We start from the raw sequence: 18,914 nt of genomic DNA on the forward strand, positions 1-18,914 counted from the left end.
CCTTTCTATTTTTGCATACAGCTTGGCACATTAAAGCTTGTCTGGAATTGAAGGCTGCAATCTCCATCATATTATCATTTGAAGCTTGTCTTGTCAAATTAGTCTAGGCTTCTTCTCTGAGTATTATGTCAGTAGTGCCAAGTGATGGCACAAATATTGCAGCCAGGAAGTCATACCAGTGGAACACAGATGGTGTCCATCTCGCCTGTAGTATGGGGAAACTGATTGGATTATGAGGTAATTTGTTTAAAATTTGACCATGTGCAAACAAAATCCCAGGGTACATTTTGCAGTCCATCCTGGGGGTAACTGGGGCCAAAGGTTGGTCCCACATATCCAGTGGGTTCCATTTGGGGCTAAAAATCATATGCCTGGACAGTTGACCCAATCAGTCCCTGGCTATATGACTGAATCTGCTGAGTTCATATGATTTACTGTTATTGTTGGATTACATAAAGACTTTGATAAGAATCCTGAAGGTTTAGTACTGTCAGGATACAATTTGGTATGATTATTTTGTTTCCAACAAATGGGAGCTGTTTTTATCAATTGCCCCTTTTCTGGGGTTATCCACACATACTGGTCCTGGATCTGGTGTATTTGTTGGGCAGTTTGTTGTGTGGTTTCGGTTCCCTTGCCGGCATAGCTAGTATTGGTTGCTTCTTTTATATAATAGCCATAGGCATCTCCTTCTGTTTGATCATAATCAAAATGCAGATTGTGACCCAATGCATTAATAGTATTACACCAAGTCAATAAATTCATGTTAAGGACATTTAAAATTTTGGTTTGATCTTTATCTTCTTGGGCAAAATGACATATGCTTAGTCACCAGCTGTGTCTGACTCGGTGACACAGTGGGCTGTAGCCCATCAGGTTCCTCTCTCCATGGGGATTCTCCAGGCAAGAATACTGGAGTGGGTCTCCACGTTCTCCTCCAGGGGATCTTCCCAACCCAGGGAATCAAACCCAGGCCTCCCTCATTGCAGGCGTATTCTTTACCATCTCAGCCACCAGGGAAGAGTAAAATGACATACCTTTTGAAAATCAGATCCATCTAAGGGTGACATTAACCAAGGCGGTCCATGAATGGAGGTTAATGGTAGAACTCCATAAACTCAACCATCAGATCGATTTTCGAACATTGCCTGAGAATGTGCCCATAAAATGAAAACTTTCTGTGTCCAGTCTAAAGGGACTTAAGAGGCCATTATTACATTAAGAAGAACAAAATAGAGTAGTATGTGTCCGTGCATGTTGTGATAGAAGAGGTACTTAGCTGGGCCTTTCTTGAACAGTCCTTTCGATCTTTCCAAGAGGGTGTATTGACATTCCAACCACTGAGAATCCTCTTGTGATTTCTGCTCTGGGGGTGTTGGGTGGTCCTTATGATTTTTTCTTGGAGGATTCCAAGACTTTATCCATGTGTGATGATTCCTGGTGTCTATACCTGTAACCTTAACAGTGCCTGGTGAAGGGAGAATAACAGAATAGGATCCCTCCCACGTGGGGGTTAAGGTGTGACTATTGTTAGGAATGGCCTTCCTAATACCAAGTCCTCAGGATTATATTAGGACTTTTTATTTTCTGTTTGTTGTGCGATCCCATCTTTTAAAGATTGTAGCTGTCTTTGGAAAGAAGTTACTTAGTGACAAATGTTAGTTCAACTGTTTCTTGATCTAGAAGTCAGTCATTTGTGACAAATGGCCTTCCATATAACATCTTAAAAGGGCTGAGTCCTATTGACTGTGAAGTATTTCCTACTACAGCTAAAGGGAAGTAGTGAAATACACGGAAGGTGAATTTCTTGTGATAGTTTTCATACGTGTCTGTTGATTATATCATGGGCTTTTTCTACCTTGCCTGAAGATTAAGATTCTAAGGACGATGTAAGTGAAACTCAATTCCTAGGGCCTGAAAGACTCATTGCATTATTGCAGTCTGAAAGGCTGGGCCATTGTCACTTGGAATTTTTCAAAGTAGACCAAAGCAAGGAGTGACCTCATGTATTAAAATTTCAATTACTTATTTTGCCTGTTCTGTTCTACAAGGGAAAGCCTCTATCCAGCCAGTAAAGGTATCGACACAAACCAGTAGGTATTGGTGTCTCTTGCCTTGAGGCATATGGCTGAAATCTATCTGCCAATCTTCTCCAGGACACTTTTCTGTATGTTGTAAACCTGGAGGAGCTGATTGGCTGTCATGAGGATTATTCTTTTGGCATATTTTACAGTTCAGTTCAGTAAAGTTGTTCAGTAGTGTCTGACTCTTTGCAACTCCATGGACCACAGCATGCCAAGCCTCCCTGTCCATCACCAACTGCCAGAGGTTACTCAAATTCATGTCTATTGAGTCGGTGATGCCATCCAACCATCTCATCCTCTGTCACCCCCTTCTCCTCCTCAATCTTTTGCAGCATCAGGGTCTTTTCAAATAAGGTAGCTCTTCGCATCAGGTGGCCAAAGGACTGGAGTTTCAGCTTCAACATCAGTCCTTCCAATGAACACTCAGGATTGGTCTCCTTTAGAATTGGACTGGTTGGATCTCTTTGCAGTCCAACGGACTCTCAAGTGTCTTCTCCAACACCACAGTTCAAAAGCATCAATTCTTCAGTGCTCAGCTTTATTTACAGTCCAACTCTCACATCCATACATGACTACTGGAAAAAACCATAGTCTTGACTAGATGGACCTTTTTTGACAAAGTAATGTCTCTGCTTTTTAATATGCTGTCTAGATTGGTCTTAACTTTCCACCTAAGGAGTAAGCATTTTTTAAATTTCATGGCTGCAGTCATCATCTGCAGTGATTTTGGAGCCCAAAGAACTAAAGTCAGGCACTGTTTCCACTGTTTCCCCATCTATTTGCCATGAAGTGATGGGACCAGATGCCATGATCTTAGTCTTCTGAAATTAAGAAACAGTTTTTACATCCCTTGACAATTTGACTTCTAGTTTTTCTTAATCCCTTTTCTTTTAAGAGACATGAAGCAACTTGGGAAGTGTTTTCAGTTCCCGAATTGTATGTTTGATGTCAAGTTTTAAGAAGTTTGCTTTGGGCATTAGAGGGTAACATACGTTTCTCATCTGTTTGAAGCCATCAGAGGGGAATAAAATATCTCCATCAGACAGGGAATGTCAAAGATCCTCAGGGGAATAATGGGGTTTTATATCAGTGTGAATCTTGTTCCACAGGAGGTGGTGGTTTAGTCACTCAGCCGTGTCCAACTCAAGACCCCAGTGACTGTAGCCTGCCAGGCTCCTCTGTTCATGGGATTCTCCAGGCAAGAATCCTGGACTGGGTTACCATTTCCTTCTCAGGGGATCTTCCCATCCCAGGGATCAAACCCAGGTCTCCTACACTGCAGGTAGTGCCCTGAATTACAGGCAGCTTCTTTACTGAGTCAGGTGGGAAGCCCCACAGAAAGGGAGCCTGAGTATTAGCAGACAGGGTGGCTGTCTCCTTGGTTGGTCGCTGGGCTCTTTTTTTTCCCTCTGTTATGTCAGAATCACCCATTTGATGGCCCCAGCAGTGTATTACTGCCACTTCTTTGGGTAGTTGAATTGCATCGAAGAAGTGTGTAGTCTTAATTTCATCTAAAAGGACAGGGAAATTCTGTCCCCTGTCTCCGTTCCCATGGTTGTTTAGTCCTTTTTCTCCCTCTCTCCTGGACACCTGAGGGCGTCTCTATTGAATCCTCATCAGAATTGCCTCTGATGAGCACCTGTCCTATTAAAGGCACAGTTTCCTGGGGCTTCCCTGGTAGCTGGTAAAGAATCCACCTGAAATGATGAAGACCTGGGTTCAGTCCCTGGGTTGGGAACATTCCCTGGAGAAGGGAAAGGCTACCAATTCCAGTATTCTGCCCTGGAGAATTCCATGGACTACATAGTCCACGGGGTCATAAACAGTCGGGCATGACCGAGCAGCTCTCACATTTCCTGGATATTTAAAGAGGAAAATTGTGTGTTTGAAATCAAGTGACTTTTGCACAGCCGCACATTTGCAGGGCAGATATTAAATCAATTTATTTAAGACTTCAGAAACCAAACACCACCAGACAGCACATGACCAGTGATCAGGAGAAATGAGACGGGAAAGAAAGTGTGTATGTGAAGCGAGAAGGATCTGTTAATCAGGAAGCAGGAAAGTCATCTTTGCGTTGTTGATCTTGGTTCCATGCAGAAGGGGATGTGACTGGTCTCAGTGACTCTGTAGGTGAATAAAACAGGGTCAAAAGTTTAGTAGAGGTGAGTGTGTGATGGCTGACGGGGTTGAGCTTCAGGCAGCAGGCTGTCCAGGGTGCAGGAGCTGGTAGGGGATCCAGTGGACAGAATCCTGGTGGACGTCGATACTCCACAGCTCTGAGATGGCAGACTCCCTGTGGAAGTTTCCCCAGAATGTACATATAGTGGGAGATTTTCTGTTTGTGATGGATTTGAGGTGTAGTGATTTCAGAATGCATGCTCATGGTGATGTTAATCTAAACGTGGTTTACTGTCAGTGTGGTTGAGTTTCATTCTTCTCCTAATTCCACAGATCTTTATCTATTGGGTCTTCAAGAATTATTTTTTAAATTTAATTCTGGAATACAGGTGATTAACAATGTTTTAATTTCAGGGGTACTAGAACCTGATTCATGTATACTTACATATATTATTATCAATTGTTTCTCAGATTCTTTTCTAATTTAGGTTTTTACAGAATATTGCATTTAGTCCCCTGTGCTATGCAGTTGGACCTTGTTCTCTATCCATCCTGTTTACAATAGTTTGCTTCTGCTGACCCAAACTCCCAATCTATATCTTTCCCAAATCCTTTCCCCTTAGCAACAGCATCTGTTCTCCACATCTGTGAGTCTGTTTCTGTTCTGTAAATAACCTCCCCCATCTCTTATTTTTGATTCCATATATAAGTGATACATATTGCAACTGTCTTTTTCTTTCTGGCTTACTTCACTTTGTATGACAATCCATAGGTCCAACCACATTGCTGCAAATGGCATGATTTCATTCTTTTTTACGGTTGAGTAATATTCCATTGAATATTTGCAGCATTATTTCTTATCATATTCATCTACAAGCTGGTGTTTTTCTATGCCTTTTTTCTTTCATTTTTTATTTCTCAACAGGAAATTAAAGCCACACTTTAGCTGAGATCAATGTTGTTTTCTGAGGTTGTCCTACTTTTGAAATCTTAAAGATCCCAGTGACAGAAATTGCTTTCTAAGGAGGAATATGATTCAAATGCATATTTCAGACAGTGTGGCTGGAAGGCATTTAAATTCTGTCAGAATCATGTGAGATGAAACACTGGTCTTGAGAAGCTGTGTGCACTCTTTAATCCTGGTGTTTCTGGAGGACAGACGTGTGTGGACAACAATCAGGTCGGGACTGACGTGAACACTAAGTAGTTTCCACCAACGTGTGGGGATTCCTTCTTCTCTCTGATGACTCTGGTCTGCAAGTTTCCTGCAGGATAAGGCTCTCTCACCAAAGCTGCTCAGCAATAATCAAGCAAACAATTTGTAATTTCATATGTCTCAAGATAAGAGAAATTACCGAACATAATAGACAAGGCTCTCTAGTGCTAGAATGCAAGTTATCGGGACAAATAATTGTTATGTGCAATGTTTGGCATCTATGAAATAGGTGCTAGTGATTAAAAGAAAAAAACCCCGCCTGCTGATACAGGCAATGTAGACAGGCTTGTTCGAGCCCCAGATTGAGAAGATCCCCTGGGGAAGGAAATGGCAAACAACTCTAGTATTCTTACCTGGAGAATCCCATGGACAGAGGAACCTGGTGGGCTACAGCCCAAGGGGGTTGTGCAGAGTCTGACACAACTGAAGCCACTTGTTGGGCATTAGGCCTAAAATAGCAATGTATCTTTTTAGGTTTATCTGGTGGGGCACCATTAATAACAAACTACGTATACTTACAAAACTGTTGAACTCAATTTTATTCACTCCTCTGGACAGTCATCTGTGGAAAAACAAAATGGGAGAAATCAAAGAGCCTCTGATTATGACCATTCTCCAGTATTTTTCAGATTTCTTTTCTTTTTTAAGTAATGTATTTTATAAGAGGAGCTTCCCGGGTAGCTCAGTCAATAAAGAATCTACCTGCAGTTTGCCTGGAGAAGGAAGTGGCAACCCACTCCAGTACTCTTTCCTGGAAAATCCTACGGACAGAGGAGTCTCTCGGGCTACAGTCCATGAACTTACAAGAGAAAGATATAACTTAGAGATGAAACCACCAACAACCACCATTCTACATGAGATTACTTATGGAAAAAGAAATTTTAAATAAGTTGATTTGTTTCATGATATTTACATACCGGGTGAAAGATATAGTCAGAAAAAAAGTGTAATTTCATTACCATTGTCAGTGAAATTCACAATATTTTCTTCCGGAATCCCTCTGTCAGTCGTCTCCTTTTTGAACTTCTCATAGTCTCTGTCTGAAATCTCTTCATTTTTGCCTGAAAATCACCATGCAAAAAGGAGAACACACAGAAATTTCTGAATATACAGAACAAGGAATTTAATGTGCCAATCGGATCTCCACCTGTATAATTTAAGAGAGACTGAAACAGTTTCCATGTTCCATGTTGCAGATATCTGCTGTCTTAAGATTTAGTTTCCTTCTAACTCTGTAACTAAATCCTGCCAGCATCAGCAGCAGGACCCCCAAAGACTTGCAGGAGCTGCATAAACTTGAGACTCAAACCATCTCAGTAGGCAACTGACTTGCTTCTTTTTTAACTTCCCAGAACCTGTCCCTGGATTCCTGTCTTGTACAGCCTGAAATTAACAGGAAACAGGGTTTTCCCATTGTGGAGACACATTAACCCCATCACACACCACTTGGGAGACAGTTTACTCTTTAGCCAACCTTTCTACGCAATACCTTTTCTGCAATTGACATCTATTATCTCAATGGTACACGCACCGCAGTGTTTCTTGCGGTCATCTGGGGTCACGTCACTGTTCCCAAGAAGAGTGCATTGCGATAACTGAACAGGACGAAGATTTACTTTATAAGTTTCTGTTCCAGGGGTTATAATGCATGAGAAACCTGATATAAAGTGATGTCATTCAGGCCAGCCTCATTATAGCCATGGCTTGAGCTTAGTTGATGTATTTTTTTAAAATACTCTATAAAATTAATTTTTTAAATATCAATGAGTAGAGATTATTTTCAAGTGTTTGAAAAATACTTTTGGCCCCTGATTCTTAGTAGGTTACCTTCCAGGATACTTAAGTCAGTGAACACGAATACGAAGACCTTGCATACTGAATAGTGAATATTGTCAAAACCTCGTCATTTTCTGAATGAAAGTTCTGACATGGACATGTGGTGTGACAGTGGCAATGGGAAATGTGGAATGCCATACATACCGATTATCCCAACCAAGTCTGTCTCTTTTCCATCTTCAGCCACATTGTGAATATATCCTACTATAGCCTTAAGTGAAAAGTGAAGAATTTTAAGTTCATTTTGACCCGCATCTGTGAGAGAGAGAAGAGATACATATGTACAACGCCGCATTCATTTGTTGTCAGTCAGATGTATTGTGACAGACTGGGGGCATTACGAACGGCATGTGTGGTATTGATGTATGCCTCACTCCACAGGTGCCCCAAATGCTACCGTGGTCACAAGAGCAAGAAGAGCAGGCAAGACCTTCCCTCATTCTCACCTTTCCTGCAGTTAACCAGTCACTCCTTGCTGTCTTACTAAGATGCTTTCTAGAACCTGTGTCCTAGTGAAACCAATAGATGTGTATTTTTTTAATTTGTCTAATTTCAGTTAATTTTTTGCTACTCTGAATGTTCGCCACTGTCTGCAGTCTTTCTCTGCTTGTCTTGCCCCGGGGACCACTCTCCAGTTGGGGTACACTGGCTTCTTGTCACAGTGGCTTCTCTTTGGTCGAGTAGAGACTCTAGGAGGTGTGGGCTGGGTCATTGCTGCTTGCTGGCTCTAGAGCATCTGCTCAGTAGCTGTGGCACATGGGCTTTGTGCCCCATGGCATGCGGGATCATCCTGGGCCAGAGATCCAATCCATGCGTCCAGCGTTGGCCGGCCGATTCTTATCCACAGGATCACCGGGGAAGTCCCCAACAGTGTTTTCAACAGCATGAGGGTATTATCAAACAGAAGTTCTAAAATCCTTTGTATTCCTGTTATCCCAGCCATGGCATTGATTTCTCTGGACCAAAATCAGCCTACCATTCATAAGCTTGTGTTCCTGAGTGCCCAAGCTTCTGCCTGGCAACCTTCAGAATACTTTACATTAATTACTCTGTTTCCTCTGCCCGCTCAGTCTGGGGTATGACAGAGCCCGCTGCCGTGTCTGTTGTTCTGAAGACAGTTCACCTGCTGGGACGTGCAGGCAGTGAGCTCCGTCCCCACCCGCAGCCCTGCCCGTTCACTCTGCCCCATGTGTCTGGACAAGAAGCAGCTCTGACCTACTGCATGTCACCTCTAAACTGTCTACTTCCATTCTGCCTCTCCTGGCCTCCGTCACACCTTCCTGCAATCACTCAGAGAGATGGGATGTAAAACTGCCCAACGGTGCTCCTGAGACATGAAAACACCTTACTTCAGTGTCTAAACTACTGAAAATCATCAGTCTGCTTGAGAAGGAGAAAAAAAAATAGAAGCTGAAACAGCTTCACCATCTCATAATCCCGAAAATATATACAACACGCCCAGACCGACCACGGGTCCATGAACCTTGGATCGCGTTGGAATAAATTAAGCCTGCAATGCATGTCTTCAGATCTTCAGTGACCACCTGTTCTTGATCATGGCTTCACCAAGGTGGGCATGGCAGCATCACTGAATTGTCTGTGAAGGCGATGGTACTCAGAGAAAATCTGTCTTCTGGGTCTCAGGTCACCGACAAGGTCTCTGTTTGTGCTGTGCTTGATGAGAGACACCACGCCCCAGCAAACACTCCTGGGGTTAGCTCCTGAAAGAGACCTGTGCGAGACAGCAAACTATTCTGTTTCTCTCCCTTGTTATTTGCTCTGTAAAACTCCAGCTGAAAGGTCTTACAACAATAAAGGAAACAATAACAGTGGAAGCATTCATGACTCAGTCAAAGGAAAAAATAATATGCGAATAATGATGCTTGGAAAGATTGAAGGCAGGAAGAGAAGGGGACAACAGAGAATGAGATGGTTGGATGGCATCACTGACTCGATGGACACAAGTTTGAGCAAGCTCCAGGAATTGGTGGTGGACAGGGAAGCCTGGTGTGCTGCAGTCCATTGGGTTGCAAAGAGTCATGTATGGCTGAACAAACGAACTGAACTGAAGAATATGAGAGCACAATTTAAGAATCAGGTGTTAGAAATGATCCACAAAAGTATGGGGAAATAATTCAGGCAGAAGTTTTACTTCTTTACAGTCATTGCATTTGCAACTGTGCCAATACTGTGTTTAGGCAAGGGTTGTGATCACATGTGGATATACTCAAATTTTCATCAAACGTGTACCTCTTCACCCACTTAAAATTAGGAATGGTGCTTAGAGCACCTCATCGGGGACTTAAGGATATAAATCTTAGCCAGCACCTCCATTGGTTTGAACACAAGCTGCCTTTATGATTGAGCTCAGGATAGTTCCCTTGGATTCAAGTACATCCACCAAACCTTGGTCAGATTTGGATATCTTAAGACTGTTTTTAAAAAGTGATTGACCCCAATGTACAAACTTGAGACAGAACCTTGAGAGGTCAGTTCACAATGCTGTTGTAAATTTTCTGTGAGAACCGTCTCAGTCTCAGCTCAGTCACTCAGTCATTTCTGGCTTTTTGCAACCCCACGGACTGCATCACACCAGGCCTCCCTGTCCATCACAAACTCCTGGAGTTTACCAAAACTCATGTCCATCGAGATAGTGATGCCATCCAACCATCTCATCCTCTGTCGCCCCCTTCTCCTCCCACCTTCAATCTTTCCCAGCATCAGGGTCTTTTCAAATGACTCAGCTGTCCACATCAGGTGGCCAAAGTATTGGAGTTTCAGCTTCACCATCAGTCCTTTTAATGAATACTCAGAGTTGGTTTCCCTTAAGATTGACTGCTTTGATCTTCTTGCAGTTCAAGGGACTCCAAGAGTCTTGATCACCACGTTCGAAAGTATCAATTCCTTGGTGCTCAGTCTTCTTTATGATCTGATCATCATATGATCTTTTTGCTTTCACATCCATACATGACTATTGGAAAAATCATAGGTTTGACGCTATGGTTTGTTGTCAGCAAAGCAACATCTATGCCTTTAAATGCATTGTCTAAATTTGTCCTACCTTTACTTCCATGGAGTAAGCATCTCTTAAATTCATGGTTGCAGTCACCATCTGCAGTGATTTTGGAGCCCATGAAAATAAAATCTGTCACTGCTTCCACACGTTCCCCTTTCTATTTGCCATGGAGTAATGGAACCAGATGCCATGGTCTTCGTTTTTTGAATGCTGTGTTTCAAATGTTCTTTTTCATTCTCCTCTCTCACCCTCATTCAGAGGCTCTTTAGTTCCTCTTCACTTTCTGCCAATAGAGTGGCATCATTTGCATATCAGGGGCTCTTGATATTTCTCCTGGCAATCTTGATTCTAGCTTGTGATTCATCTAGCCTGGCATTTCACATGATGTACTCTGCATATAAGTTATGTAAGCAGGGTGACAATACACAGACCCGAGTTATTATTTCCCCAAATTGGAACCAATGCATTTTTTCCTGTGCAGTTTTAACTGTTGCTTCTTGATTCACATACAGGGTTTCTTAGGAAACAGGTAAGGTGTCCCAGTATTCCCATGTCTTTAAGTATTGTCCACAGTTTGTGGCAAGCCTTTCGTCAAAGCCTTTAGCACAATCAGTGAAGCTGAAGTTAGTGTTTTTCTGGAACTTCCTTACTTTCTCCACGATCCAGCAGATGTTGGTAATTTGACCTCTGGTTCCTCTGCCTCTTCAAAACCCAGCTTGCACATCTGGAAATTCTAGGTTCACGTGCTGCTGAAGCCCAGCTTGAAGGATTTGGAGCACAAACTGACTAGCATGTGAAATTAATGTGACCATGTGGTAGTTACCATTGTTTGACATTGCCCTTCTCTGGGATGGGAATGGAAACTGCCTTTTGCAGTCCTATGGCCACTGCTCAGCTTTCCAAATTTGCTGGCATATTATGTGCAGCATTTTAACAGCAGTATCTTTTAGGATTTTAAATAGCTCAGGTTGAGTGTCATCAGCTCCACTACCTTTTTCCCTAGTAATATTTCCTAAGGCCTATTTGACTTCACACTCTAGGATGCCTCGCTCTAGTCTTGTTGAGTAAAACTCAGTTGTGTGGAGACGGTCCAGTCCTTGACTTCTAACTGTTAGGAGGAGTAGAATGCAGGTGTTTGGGGGTAATTGAAGGAAGTCAAGACGAAGATTGCCACCCAAACACACTCCCAGTGAAATACTCTTACATTCTACATCAAATACTTACATTCAATATCATAAGTCAAACCTTCTCGCCTTACCCCTGTGACACGTTTTTTTATGCATTCTCCATCTGACCTTAAAGACAAAATATATTCAAGTTGTTTTATTAAAATAGCAAAATTCGGTATATAATTAGAATTTCTTTTTGTATCACACCCCAGATTGTGCTTATATCACCTTAGTACCTGTGAGCAATGTGAACAAAGAGAAGAAATATGTTGTCTTAGATCAAGCAACTCTCAGTGAGAAGGATGGTTTGTCTACACATTAGATCTGACTAGTTGTTCCAAAGATAAACTTCATATACGCTATAGGTCTTGTTTAAAGCCAATACACATGGAGACGTCTAGAATTTTAGGGAAACCTGATGAGAATGAGCCTTTCCTTTATATAGTTTCTGAAAACTGAGAGGAATAGCCATCATGACAGATGTTGGGTGTTCTCACAACCCTGGGAGTGATTCATTAGAGAATATGAGACCCAAATATCACCAAGAGTTGGAAGAAAATTTTTAATTTTCTCAAAATGCAAACTCTTCATCCATCACAACTCCAGAAAAGGACTAAACTTTAAAGACACATCTATTTACTGTATACACATTGATACATACAAACACACAAGAAAAAACACAAATACACATGATATGCTTGTATGATTTAAGGAAATTATACATATATAATATATGTTAAGTATATATTGTCACCTATGTAACAGAAGTGTTTGGGTGACTTCCTATATTGTCCTCTGTGCATGTATGTGAAAAAAAAAAAACATACACTTGGCACATAGAATGCACAGGAAACAAATATTAAAATGGAAATAACTCAAAAAGAATTGGGTTAATTTTTGAACGGACTCCTTCCAAAGGAATGTCCACAGAGAATTGAGTTTACTGTTATCAGTCTTTAGGGAAATACACTGAACTTACTGAAGAAAATCATAAGGTGGGAACCAAACAATTTTCCAAAAGCTGCAAATTTACAAAATTTTATCGATGCAAACCAAGCCCTTTCATGTGGCTGAAAAACACAGCTCCCTGTATATGCAGACACAAAGTTAAATTTTAAAACCATTGTGCTGAGTGAGAGAAACCAGAGAAAATGATGCAGAGTGCTTAACTTTGTCATCTGAAGATCCAGAAAAGGTGAAAATAAGCTGGTCAGTTCTTACCTGTTGCCCGAGAGGTAGACATTGAATAATGAGTGATGAAAAGGAGCTGTGATGGAGAAATTATATATGTATATATATATTTTAATCCTAATCTTGATTTTTGCCTGTGCTGAGACTTTGTTGCTATTCCACTTTTCTCTAGGTGTGGTGAGCGAGGCCTACTCTGGAGTTCAGGCTTCTCACTCTGGGTGGCTTCTTTTGTGGAGCGTGGGCTCTGGAACACGGGCCCTAGAGCACAGGCTCAGTAGTTGTCTCACACGTGCCTGGTTTCTCTGCAGCACGTGGGATCTTCCTGGACCAGAGAAGCAACTTGTGTCTCCTGCATTGGCAAGCGGATTCTTTACCCGTGAGCCACCATGGAAGCCCAGAATTCTATATCTCAACTGTGGAGCTCATGGAACAGTTGTGGATGTATCAAAGCTCATTGAATTAAGACCTCAACAAAGGTGCAGATTACACATAAATACACTTCAGTAAAGCCAATTTCAGAAACGGTGGCCACGTGAAAAGTTAAATACAGGGCACAAAACTTGTAAAGACAGCAAAGGACGATAATAGGTGTTCTTAAAATATCAGTGACAACACACACGTGTATATATATGTGTGTGTGTGATATATCTGTGTGTTTGTGTGAGTCTGTTTCTGTGTGTGTGGTTATAATTTGACTGTATGTTTACTATCTCGGCTCAGTGGTAAAGAATCTGCCTGCAATGCAGGAGACCAGGGTCCCCTCCCGGGGTCAGGAAGATCCCCTTGGAGAAGGGAATAGCAACCCACTCCAGAGTCTGGCTGGGAGAAACCCATGTTCTTTACCCCTAGTATCACCTGGGAAGCTCATCTGCGGCTGTGAAGGCTTTAGTGAATTCGGTGGTGATGAAATATTCCCGTGAGGAAGGCGCACAGAACAGAGCTCACTGTGGGCTCTCCCAGCACCGTCACGTTCTGGGCTTGATGGGGAGCATCTCTTACAGACTCTGCAGGAAGGGTTCAAGCCCCTGGTTGGTTCCAGGACGTGAGCCTCTTCCCGCTGCCGAGTCCCTCTTTCATGGAATGAGCTGATGCCAGTGGAGCTTCTGGAACTCCCACCCTCTTCTAAGCAAAAGCGCCAGGACTTGCCCTGGAGGCTCACAGGTGAACTGCCCTGAGCCCAGCTCTGAGACCCTGCTCATCCACAACTCATGGCATTACGTTCTCAGCATCATCCAGAATTCCCAGCAGGTGGAGAAGCCACAGCCTCCGCTAGACTCAAGAGCTTATAGTTTTGTTTTTTTTTTCCTTCGGGGTGATTTTTACTTACTTGACATAAAAGTCGACATCAGCTGTGTCATTTGGATGAAACTGAATATGACGTATGTAAATGTGGAATGGCCCGCCCTCGGAGATAATCTCTTTGTTACTGGCTGCGAGGTAATGGGTTTTCCATGCCCCTGAAAACTAAAATCAAATTCCTGTGAGGAAGCTTCGTCCATCTCTGCAATTTCCGCCCAACATCATCCCTCAGGAGGTTCCCGTGTCCTTTCACTTGGGCAGAAGTTACCCGTCTTTATGAACACAGCCCTAGGTATAAAATCAGGTGAAAACTCAACTCGCATAAAAGAAGGAACTGAGGCATTCCTGAGATAGCTTGAGCTGTCTTGTCGAATGCAAGAGCCTAGTCCAGCGGCTGTGTGATCTTCCTTCTGTCTTACAAGAGCAGTGAACATGCGTGAGAGCCAAGGAAAGGACGGCAGAGATGACATGGAGGCCATGCAGAACAGGTATAGACGAGTGAATGGAGCAACTTAGAGTTGCAGGGAGATGGCCAGACTTAGGGATCCACATGACCGAACCTCAAAAGGGACACGCACACACATATACCCCAAGACCTCCTCCCAGCGTGCACCACCCCTGGTACCGGTACGAGAAGCAGCTGAGCTTCACCTAGGCCTGCATAAAGCAGACCAAGGACAACGCTGAGCAGCAGAACCTTCATCTCGCCGTCTCTTCTTCTGCAGAAGCTGAGGGTGTCCCAGTGGTTGGAGAGGATGCAAAACTGGTGCCTCTTTTCTAGCATGCACCTGTTGGCGTGATGCGTCACGAGCCAATGATTGTTCCTCTACAACCAGAGTCACACAGATGTCATCTTCTGTTTCCTGGTTGGCAGACATAAGCTTTCTGGCACTCTGTTATTTTAATAATGAGATTAGTTTTAAGAGAAGCTTACGTGGATTTGGCATTTTGTCATTTTCATAATAAGATTTGTTTCAAAAGAAGATTATGAATAAGTGAGAAATCACAGTACACATGTGATAATTTCAAGGTCAGGAATATTTATTTTTCCTTATATCCAGAGATCCAAAATGGGATGAGCTGTCCAAGGTACATACCACCAGCCTGCCCCCCACCACCCATATTGTTCACTTAACACACGGGAGAGTTTTCAAAATTTATTATGTAAAAGTAAATATTGACTGTGTGGGTTAGCCAAGGAAAATCTGTTTTGTAAGTGACCCTTGAAAAGCCTCCTGTTTCTCAAAGGTGAGGAGCATGTCTGCACAAAGCATTTATCACCTGTCCCACAGTGAGCTCTTTCCTCCAAATTTCTAAGAGGAAGATCCGTTCAAATGCCCTTAACCTGATACGAATGCCCAGTACCTTCAGGTTCTGGGCTCAGTGGAAACCATCTGTTACAAACTGCAGGAAGGGTTCAAGCCCCTGGTTGGCATGTCAGCAATTCATTTCCATTACCCTTTTTCCAGACACTCTGTACCCACCTAATCTGTCATGTAGTACTTACTCACTAATTAAGTTGTTTCTATGGGTGAGTGAAAAAGAAAGATAGTAGTTCTTGCAATTTTTAAAATTTAAATGGGAAAAGTAAATTTCCTAACTCTATACATCTATTTATTTTCCTAACTCTATACAAAAGAAGCAGAGACATTACTTTGCCAACAAAGGTCCATCTGGTCAAGGCTATGGTTTTTCCAGTGGTCATGTACGGATGTAAGAGTTGGACTATGAAGAAAGCTGAGCTCTGTAAAATTGATGCTTTTGAACTGTGATGTTGGAGAAGACTCTTGAGAGTCCCTTGGACTGCAAGGAGATCCAACCAGTCCATCCTAAAGTAGATCAGTCTTGGGTGTTCATTGGACGGACTGATGCTGAAGCTGAAACGCCAATACTTTGGCCACCTCATGCGAAGAGTTGACTCATTGGAAAAGACCCTGATGCTGGGAGGGATTGGGGGCAGGAGGAGAAGGGGACGACAGAGGATGAGACGGCTGGATGGCATCACTGACTCGACGGGCATGAGTTTGAGTAGACTCCGGGAGTTTCTGATGGACAGGGAGGCCTGGCGTGCTGCGATTCATGGGGTCGCAAAGAGTCGGACATGACTTAGTGACTGAACTGAACTGAACTGATATGAAAGAATCTATTGTTTTGTATTTTTAATCAAAGTTCATCTTCACTGATAGTGATTTATCAAATAACTATGTTAAAAGTTTAGTCTTGTTCTGAGTGTAGAAATGAAGAAACAGTGAGTTTCAGGATTCCCCAGTCAGCTGAGGGGCAATCCCTGCAGGGCTCACCCAGTCCTGGCTTCTCCTGGGACAAATCAGAGCTGAGAGTCCTATGCTTAGATTGAAGCCTGTCTCAAGAATGTCTTCAGCTCACGTCTTCAGTCGATCCTTTCCATCTTTATGTGGAACAACGGTATTATCTTTTGTTTTCTCTTTCTTCTTTTCTTTTGGTGGCCATGTCATTTTTCTTTTTCATTCACGCATTCCTTCATATAGTATCCAGTTCTGGTTTTTGGCTGTGACATCCTGATGATTGAAGGCTTTCATGTCTCGAAAGACCCTGAAATGGTTCCCTGTCTTTGGCCCTCGATCCAGATAATAATTTGGTTTTTTGTCTCTGTCTCTTTTGGCTGCACCCAGCAGCGTGCAGGTTCTTCGTTGTCCAACCAGGAATAGAACCTGTACCCAGCTCAGCAGCAGTGCAGGATTGTAACCAGTGGAAAACAAGGAAAGTCCCCGAATCAGATAGTTTCAAGCAGGGATGTGATCCCGTCTAGCACCCCTTGTCTTCCCATCATCACCCTTCCATCCCTTCCTCTGCACTTCCAGCCCTTTCAGGCTTTTCTTTGGGGTTCCCACCAACATGTGTCCACTCGGAATGTATCCTAAGACCATCGCATCTTAGGACGGCCTCACTGTCTGCCAATCCAGGGGAAATTAAACATCAGTTACTCTTAAGAGTTTATCGCACCAGTTGTGAAAACCCAGTTGTCTTCCGTTCATCTCACGCTCTCCTTCCCTCACTGTGTTCTCACGTCTGTTCTCTATGTCTGTGTTTCCACTCCTTCCTGCCAAGCTGGTGAGAAGTTGCTTTCACACAGGGATCCCAGACATATGCTCTATGATGACCTAGAAGGGCTGAGATAGAGCGAGAGGAGTGGCTCAAAAGAGAGGTGTTGCAAGGATAGTTATGACTGATTAGCTTGCTGTACACAAGGTCTAAACAGAACATTGAAAAGCAATTCTCCAATTAAAAAAAAAAATAAAAATGAAAATTGCCACTCATAAGGTAATTCATTTAAAAAAAAATCCTGTTGTTTTGTACCAAAAGGAAGTCATACAGCCTTTAATACAAACTATGTCTTGAATAGTGGTCAAAATGCAGATAATCTAATGATAAATAAAAAGAAAACCACCTTACTCAAATGTTAACTCTGCAACCACTCAAATATAATGCTAAAGCTAGGCTTGCTATGTCTCCTTCTCAAATTTATCCATGCTTCTGTAACTGTGAAGCATCTCTCTCCCAGTATATTAATTTTGTCTTGCTTGTCTGTTTTCTCTTTTAGCACTGTTTTTACATCTTAGATTGCCCAGCTCCTATTGTTGTAGCCATGCTTTCTGGGAAACAAACTCACTCAGAAGGACAATGCAGATAGTGGAGTGCAGTTTATTACACCGGCGGGCCCAAGGCAGAGTCTCCTCTTAGCCAAGGACCCCGACCAGTTTTTGTGAAAACCTTATATACCCTAAGTGTACTTGCTCAAACCCACCTCCCCAAATTCCTTGAAACTAGTCTGGACAAGGTAAAAAAGAGATACAATCAAAGTTAACCCATGATTCCTGTGTCGCAAGACTAAATAAACAGTGGATATTTATCAACAGTCCTGTGGTCATATCCCAATAAACATAATGGAATTTACCACTCTGGTCTGTTACAGAGATAATTAGCATATTCTTTTAGGCAACAAAGACTCCAAGTGGAAGGCCTGAGGCTCTTTTATCCAGGGGGTCTGATTTCCCATTGATAGGCCATTTCTATAGACACCGGGCACAAAGTTCAGAGTCCATTGAGAGGGTAACCATGCATGTAGCCTAATGTTCACATCCTGGCCTAAGACGGAGTCCAGCTCTGTCTATTTCCTCCTTCACTATGTAAACAGTGGAAGGAAGCTATTGAGCTTGGCTACCAAAAACTCTCACTGTTCCCTCTAGCATTCATAAGAAAGGTTCCAATGCAAATAGAATTTAATTTTACTTAATAAACCACAAGCCCACTTTTTTTTTCAAAGAAGATAATTGCATATGTAGCTTATATTACCAAAAAGATCTTTTTTAATATTTACTTATTTCCACATTTATTTATTTGTTTCAGGTCTTAGTTGCAGCGCATGGAATCTTTGTTTCATTGTGGCCGGTTTTTAGTTATGGTGCATGGACTCTCTGGCTGTGTTACCTACAGGCCAATGAATCTGAGAGATGAGGTATTGAGGCAAGGAATATGACTTTATTCAGAAAGCTGGCTGACTGAGAAGATGGCAGACTAATGTCCCCAAGTAATCATCTTGTCAGGGCATGGATGCCGGGTTCTTATATAAAGCCAGACAGAGATAAGCAATAAGAGACTCAAGTTAAAAGACAGAAGAGAGAGCAAGAGATAGAGAGGAACTAAAGTACAAAGCTTCTTCAGTCTTGTAAACCATCTCTCCCAAGGGCCAACCTTTGGAAGGGGTGTGTTCATCTCTTCCTTTCATTGGTGGGAAAGGTCAGATTGTCTCCCTGTGAGCTGAACAAAGGCACTTTAGTTTAACTGCCAGGCAGAGGGGCGTGGGCCTCTGAAGCAGACTTTTATGTTTGCTTATGATAGCAATGGCAAGGAAAAGGAAGTCAAAAGGAGCAGTTCCAACATGGAGCCAGAACCGGTTCTTCTCTACGACAGTTCCCCCCATCTAAGCCCATTCCATAAGTCTT

At 42.6% G+C, this 18,914-nt stretch overlaps 1 protein-coding gene across 1 annotated transcript; it reads right to left on the reverse strand.

Moving 5' to 3' along the window:
* Positions 1-4,001: 4,001 nt before the first annotated feature.
* LOC110124620 (odorant-binding protein-like) lies at positions 4,002-14,731 on the reverse strand. The gene is made up of 7 exons (XM_070463770.1): positions 14,558-14,731; positions 13,961-14,097; positions 11,498-11,568; positions 7,402-7,512; positions 6,381-6,482; positions 5,941-5,983; positions 4,002-4,211 (listed from the first exon to the last, which is right to left on the reverse strand). Exons 1-6 carry the CDS (start codon positions 14,714-14,716, stop codon positions 5,964-5,966), a joined length of 600 nt encoding a protein of 199 aa, XP_070319871.1. The 5' UTR covers positions 14,717-14,731; the 3' UTR covers positions 4,002-4,211; positions 5,941-5,963.
* Positions 14,732-18,914: the final 4,183 nt, after the last annotated feature.

This window comes from Odocoileus virginianus, unplaced genomic scaffold (assembly GCF_023699985.2).
Source record: "Odocoileus virginianus isolate 20LAN1187 ecotype Illinois unplaced genomic scaffold, Ovbor_1.2 Unplaced_Contig_6, whole genome shotgun sequence".
NCBI lineage: Eukaryota > Metazoa > Chordata > Mammalia > Artiodactyla > Cervidae > Odocoileus > Odocoileus virginianus.